Below are 8,160 nucleotides of genomic sequence, written 5' to 3' on the forward strand. Positions count from 1 at the left end.
GTAATTAGAAATTTCAAGAAATTTCTCGATTTTTTTATTAATAAAAAAGGAGTAATTGTAGAAATAACAGTACTTTAAAAACTCTCATTAATGAGAATTGACTGATAAATATGAAGTTATGACTGTTTTATGACTCGCTTTGAAACAGCAGGAGTGTTAAACTGCAGTGAGTTTCTAATACACACACCAGAGAGAGAGAGAGAGAGAGAGAGAGAGAGAGAGAGAGAGAGAGAGAGAGAGAGAGAGAGAGAGAGAGAGAGGGAGAGAGAGACGCTAACTTGACATCTTTCTCTCTCCTGATCAACATAATCACACGTTCTCCTGTTTGGTAAAGTTATTGATGGATTTTAATAGGAACACAAGCTCATATTTGAGCAGTTTCTGTAACATTACCTTCCTCTGGATGGGAGTGGGAACTTTATAGCCCTTCTTCATGATGCCTTTATACACCGGATAACTGAGACCTGCACACACACACACACACAGTTACTCCAGCGATCAGCTGATGGATCGAGTGATTGATTGGTTGACTCACCCATGGACTGAAAGCCGCCGGACTTCTTCTTCTTCTTGTTCTGGGCTCTGACCAGCTCTCTGGTGTCCGGCTCCGCGTCAGACACACACTCGGATGAAGCCGGGAAACGAAGGAGTCTTCTGTTGGGCTGAACAACAACACAGTCGGCTCACACAACTATAGCGTATACACCGTTACAGACGACAGTCGGCTCACACAACTATAGCGTATACACCGTTACAGACGACAGTCGGCTCACACAACTATAGCGTATACACCGTTACTGACGACAGTCGGCTCACACAACTATAGCGTATACACCGCTACAGACGACAGTCGGCTCACACAACTATAGCGTATACACCGTTACAGACGACAGTCGGCTCACACAACTATAGCGTATACACCGTTACAGACGACAGTCGGCTCACACAACTATTGCGTATACACCGTTACAGACGACAGTCGGCTCACACAACTATAGCGTATACACCGTTACAGACGACAGTCGGCTCACACAACTACAGCGTATACACCGTTACAGACGACAGTCGGCTCACACAACTATAGCGTATACACCGTTACAGACGACAGTCGGCTCACACAACTACAGCGTATACACCGTTACAGACGACAGTCGGCTCACACAACTATAGCGTATACACCGTTACAGACGACAGTCGGCTCACACAACTACAGCGTATACACCGTTACAGACGACAGTCGGCTCACACAACTATAGCGTATACACCGTTACAGACGACAGTCGGCTCACACAACTACAGCGTATACACCGTTACAGACGACAGTCGGCTCACACAACTACAGCGTATACACCGTTACAGACGACAGTCGGCTCACACAACTATAGCGTATACACCGTTACAGACAACAGTCGGCTCACACAACTATAGCGTATACACCGTTACTGACGACAGTCGGCTCACACAACTATAGCGTATACACCGCTACAGACGACAGTCGGCTCACACAACTATAGCGTATACACCGTTACAGACGACAGTCGGCTCACACAACTATAGCGTATACACCGTTACAGACGACAGTCGGCTCACACAACTATAGCGTATACACCGCTACAGACGACAGTCGGCTCACACAACTATAGCGTATACACCGTTACAGACGACAGTCGGCTCACACAACTACAGCGTATACACCGTTACAGACGACAGTCGGCTCACACAACTACAGCGTATACACCGTTACAGACGACACACCGTTACAGACGACAGTCGGCTCACACAACTACAGCGTATACACCGTTACAGACGACAGTCGGCTCACACAACTACAGCGTATACACCGTTACAGACGACAGTCGGCTCACACAACTATAGCGTATACACCGTTACAGACGACAGTCGGCTCACACAACTACAGCGTATACACCGTTACAGACGACAGTCGGCTCACACAACTACAGCGTATACAACGTTACAGACGACAGTCGGCTCACACAACTATAGCGTATACAACGTTACAGACGACAGTCGGCTCACACAACTATAGCGTATACACCGTTACAGACGACAGTCGGCTCACACAACTATAGCGTATACAACGTTACAGACGACAGTCGGCTCACACAACTATAGCGTATACACCGTTACAGACGACAGTCGGCTCACACAACTACAGCGTATACACCGTTACAGACGACAGTCGGCTCACACAACTACAGCGTATACACCGCTACAGACGACAGTCGGCTCACACAACTATAGCGTATACACCGCTACAGACGACAGTCGGCTCACACAACTATAGCGTATACACCGTTACAGACGACAGTCGGCTCACACAACTATAGCGTATACACCGTTACAGACGACAGTCGGCTCACACAACTATAGCGTATACACCGTTACAGACGACAGTCGGCTCACACAACTACAGCGTATACACCGTTACAGACGACAGTCGGCTCACACAACTACAGCGTATACACCGTTACAGACGACAGTCGGCTCACACAACTATAGCGTATACACCGTTACAGACGACAGTCGGCTCACACAACTATAGCGTATACACCGTTACAGACGACAGTCGGCTCACACAACTACAGCGTATACACCGCTACAGACGACAGTCGGCTCACACAACTACAGCGTATACACCGCTACAGACGACAGTCGGCTCACACAACTATAGCGTATACACCGTTACAGACGACAGTCGGCTCACACAACTATAGCGTATACACCGTTACAGACGACAGTCGGCTCACACAACTATAGCGTATACACCGTTACAGACGACAGTCGGCTCACACAACTATAGCGTATACACCGTTACAGACGACAGTCGGCTCACACAACTACAGCGTATACACCGCTACAGACGACAGTCGGCTCACACAACTACAGCGTATACACCGCTACAGACGACAGTCGGCTCACACAACTATAGCGTATACACCGTTACAGACGACAGTCGGCTCACACAACTACAGCGTATACACCGTTACAGACGACAGTCGGCTCACACAACTACAGCGTATACACCGTTACAGACGACAGTCGGCTCACACAACTATAGCGTATACACCGTTACAGACGACAGTCGGCTCACACAACTACAGCGTATACACCGTTACAGACGACAGTCGGCTCACACAACTACAGCGTATACACCGTTACAGACGACAGTCGGCTCACACAACTATAGCGTATACACCGTTACAGACGACAGTCGGCTCACACAACTATAGCGTATACACCGTTACAGACGACAGTCGGCTCACACAACTATAGCGTATACACCGTTACAGACGACAGTCGGCTCACACAACTACAGCGTATACACCGTTACAGACGACAGTCGGCTCACACAACTACAACGTTTACACCGTTACAGACGACAGTCGGCTCACACAACTACAGCGTATACACCGTTACAGACGACAGTCGGCTCACACAACTACAGCGTATACACCGTTACAGACGACAGTCGGCTCACACAACTATAGCGTATACACCGCTACAGACGACAGTCGGCTCACACAACTACAGCGTATACACCGTTACAGACGACAGTCGGCTCACACAACTACAGCGTATACACCGTTACAGACGACAGTCGGCTCACACAACTATAGCGTATACACCGTTACAGACGACAGTCGGCTCACACAACTATAGCGTATACACCGTTACAGACGACTTTCGGCTCACACAACTATAGCGTATACACCGTTACAGACGACAGTCGGCTCACACAACTATAGCGTATACACCGTTACAGACGACAGTCGGCTCACACAACTATAGCGTATACACCGTTACAGACGACAGTCGGCTCACACAACTACAGCGTATACACCGCTACAGACGACAGTCGGCTCACACAACTACAGCGTATACACCGCTACAGACGACAGTCGGCTCACACAACTACAGCGTATACACCGTTACAGACGACAGTCGGCTCACACAACTACAGCGTATACACCGTTACAGACGACAGTCGGCTCACACAACTACAGCGTATACACCGTTACAGACGACAGTCGGCTCACACAACTATAGCGTATACACCGTTACTGACGACAGTCGGCTCACACAACTACAGCGTATACACCGTTACAGACGACAGTCGGCTCACACAACTATAGCGTATACACCGTTACAGACGACAGTCGGCTCACACAACTACAGCGTATACACCGTTACAGACGACAGTCGGCTCACACAACTACAGCGTATACACCGTTACAGACGACAGTCGGCTCACACAACTATAGCGTATACACCGTTACAGACGACAGTCGGCTCACACAACTATAGCGTATACACCGCTACAGACGACAGTCGGCTCACACAACTATAGCGTATACACCGTTACAGACGACAGTCGGCTCACACAACTATAGCGTATACACCGCTACAGACGACAGTCGGCTCACACAACTATAGCGTATACACCGCTACAGACGACAGTCGGCTCACACAACTATAGCGTATACACCGTTACAGACGACAGTCGGCTCACACAACTATAGCGTATACACCGTTACAGACGACAGTCGGCTCACACAACTATAGCGTATACACCGTTACAGACGACAGTCGGCTCACACAACTATAGCGTATACACCGTTACAGACGAAAGTGAGGTATGACACTCGGGTGTGGCGGTACCAGAGCCGAGGCATAAGCGAACTAAGCGGCTGCTTAATCGAGTTATCTTTTTTTTTTTTTTACATATTAACTTAAACAAGTGACAAATGAATGAATGAATAATTCAAGACAAGAAAATTCTGATTTCATGATCAATAAACCTGCCTACAACTGCTGCTGTGTCCAGTGTTAGAGTCGTGCGCATAACCTCGCGAGCACAGACAACCCGTGCGCACGGTCACGGTAATGTTAAGCCATGTCACAAAAATTAGATTTGATCAATGATTGATGATTGACATTTAAATCAATGATTTATCCTTTACATTTTATGATATTCAGAACAGAACAAGAATAAAAAATAGCTATAAACAAGCCAAAACTAAATAATTTAAAGCGAAAGTGAAAGTAAGCGGCGTTGGGCTCACGTATCTCTCTCATTAGAATCCGAGGAGCGAGGCTTACGCCGAATGAACGAATTACACGACTGACTATTTAAACAGAGCAGCGTCATTTTAACATGTTAGGTTGACTATTTTATTATTATATTTTATTACGTAAAAGAATATGTTGTGTGTGTGTGTGTGTGTGTGTGTGTGTGTGTGTGTGTGTGTGTGTGTGTGTGTGCGTGTGTGTGTGAGGCGCGGGCGCGATCGAACAGTGGAAACATAAAATCATACTCCGTCATGTTCATACAAGACATCATTCAAACTGCAAAGTGTTGCAAAACGTTGGAGGATATTTTGCAAATCATTTATTTAATATGTTTTGTGATAGTTTGTTTTCAGAAGTTTCAGAAAGTTAGTAAAAGAGTAAAGAAAAAGTTAAAACTTTATTTAAGTATCTATTTATTATTAAGTATGTCTATTTTATCCATTTATTTTGTATGAATACATAACCTCATTGTATTAATTCATAATGTAACATTATAGCGTGACATTTGTGTCAATAACCGTCAAGCACAGGGACTCCGCGTTTAAAGGCTCGGCCGGCACTGGACGATACTCTCACGATTCGACACATATCACGACGCTGAATTCACGATAACATATTACTGTTGATTAAAAAGCTAAATTTGGTGTTACAGTGTGTGTGTAAATGAACTTGGACTTGGTGCTGAAACCCAAAGCACAGGACAATAGAGAGGCCAGAATAACACGACTAATATGCTTGATCTCCTTCACTGACTAGATATATTTAAAGGGGTCATATAATGGTACATGCACTTTTACAAGTTAATTGTACTGAAATGTGTGTTGGCAGTGCCTGTACACAACCATCATAAAATGATAAAAATCCATCCAGTTTTTTATCTTCTTATATGTTTCCTCCTGTCTCAAATCAAGCTGTTCGATTTTGTGACGTCACAAAATCGACGCCCCTCCCACGATTCTTGATTGACAGTAGCGTTTCAACACAGCCCCGCCCTCGCTCGTGAGCGAGCTGTCAATCATAGCCCGTGCGGACCGGACCGATCATAGATGATAGCTGGAGCACTGAGTAGAATGACGTCTAAGCGATTGTGGTGTTCTGTTCTTGGGTGTAATAGTGAACACAGCATCATTTTGATGTTCCTAAATCCGAACCGCTGAAGACGCAGTGGCTGAGTTTGTTTTCGAAGGGAATATTCCCCACGATCAACGTCAATGCTTTCATGTTTGGGTGAATCATTTCACACACCAGAGTGCTTTACACACGAGGGTCAGTAAAGCTGGTTTTGCTAAGAAGCTGCTCCTGAAAAAGGATCGGTACCAACTATTCGTGTTCCTGCTGCACCTCCAGAAGAACTGAAGTGAGTGTAACGTTTTATTAACCTTTATATGAATATTTATATTAATCTTTGCAAATCGCTTGCTGCACGCTTCACGATGAGTGCGGCTGTTTACACTCAGGGTACATTACGGCATGTTTTCTATGTACGACGTTCTCAATATAATTCATAATCCCACGTTTATAATGAACAACGCGGTTACGGTTATTGTGTTATAAACGGTGTACGCACAGAGCAGAGGGGCGGGGTCAGCAAAGCTCATTATCATTTAAAGACACATGCACTGAAACGGCGTGCTGAAAACAGAGCTGTTTTTGACCAGGCAAAATGAGTGTTTTCTTACAATACTAATGAGAATTTTTAATTAAAGTATATTACAAACTTTTAATTTAGACCCCAAAGAATCATATTAGCTTGTACAAAAATGGCATTATATGACCCCTTTAAAATAATGTATAGGCCACATTTGGCTTAATTAGGAACCATAAATATCCCCCCATTGCATTATTATACATTATATTCAACATAATATATAGTAGTTTGATGTAGTTCTGACACTGAAACCTGGATTTTTTTTATTTATTTTTTCACACAGTAATTTTAATTCTGGGTGAACTATCCATAATACATATTGTTGCATTTTTTGTATTGTGATATATTGTGACACCCCTAATAAATATGGTTGATAAATATGCTTTTGCCAGCCCAAATTATCTTATTATAATTATCTTATTTTTAAAACAATCCTGTTAAACAGCAGAATTCCTGGTGAAAAACTACATTACCCATGATGCTGTGCAGAAATTCCACCTATCAGATGCGATCAGATGACTAATAATCGATTATTCGTTTTTGATTATGTGCTCATTTTTCCAGCAAGGGTCACATATTACACTGTCACTGAGACATCTAAAGCTACATTAATACACTTTATGTTGGAACATAATATGAGTTCGGAACAGAAACCGGATTGAATGTAAACGCGCATCTGTCGTCAGACTGCAACCAAAACATTTCTAATTAATTAATATAACGGACGCGATCTTTTAATAACACATGAACCGATAATAAAACAGCAGATATGTGACAGTATCGTGGTAGTTTGGACTCACTGTATCGTCGTCATCTTTGACTCCTGCAGCCACTTCAAACTCTTCATCATCATCAGACTCGTGGTCTCTGTGCTTCCTCCTCTTCGTCAGCTTCTTCCTCCTGTGGGCCATTAGTGCGTTTACTTCTACAACCCGCTGAGATCTACGCGCTGGACTGTTGAAGGATCCACCGTTTAATCGAGGAGATCAGGGGCTCCGAGAGATGAAAACACCGGAGACACGGGAAACACGTGTGCGCGAGGAGCGGCGCGGAGAGATGACGCACGCAGAGAGCGCGGCGCTGCAGTTCACGGAGTCGCCGCACGGTGGCAGCACTAACTGCGCGTGCTCGCGGTCATTCGGGACTGTTAAACGTTTAGCGAATTATTTGTGGCAACATTCCGGCTTTAGAAAAAGCTCTGGATATGTCATCACTTCAAAACATCTGCAACGTTTCAACTGGAAGAGTAGTTTACATGGGTATACAAATAAAACTTAAAAAATAACCTCAAAAGAAAGTTCTGAAACATTTAATTGGTTCCCAAAAAATAACCAAATGTGAACCATATGGCAAGGTCGAGCAGATGCGCAGTGTTTGCTGGGTAATGAAGTTTAGGTTTCGCTGCTGAGGGTTTATGCTTT

At 44.7% G+C, this 8,160-nt stretch overlaps 1 protein-coding gene across 1 annotated transcript in view; it reads right to left on the reverse strand.

Moving 5' to 3' along the window:
- ddx54 (DEAD (Asp-Glu-Ala-Asp) box polypeptide 54) overlaps positions 1 to 7,882 on the reverse strand; it is a 36,430-nt gene extending 28,548 nt beyond the window's left edge. Inside the window, exons 1-3 of the mRNA XM_081366473.1 lie at positions 7,540 to 7,882; positions 536 to 662; positions 394 to 464 (exon numbers count right to left, since the gene is read on the reverse strand). Of these exons, the coding sequence (XP_081222599.1) occupies positions 394 to 464; positions 536 to 662; positions 7,540 to 7,650 (309 nt within the window). The 5' untranslated portion in view covers positions 7,651 to 7,882. The remainder of the gene's footprint in view (positions 1 to 393; positions 465 to 535; positions 663 to 7,539) is intronic.
- Between the last annotated feature and the right edge of the window lie 278 nt (positions 7,883 to 8,160).

Source organism: Scardinius erythrophthalmus (genome assembly GCF_964197995.2).
Source record: "Scardinius erythrophthalmus genome assembly, chromosome: 5".
Lineage (NCBI taxonomy): Eukaryota > Metazoa > Chordata > Actinopteri > Cypriniformes > Leuciscidae > Scardinius > Scardinius erythrophthalmus.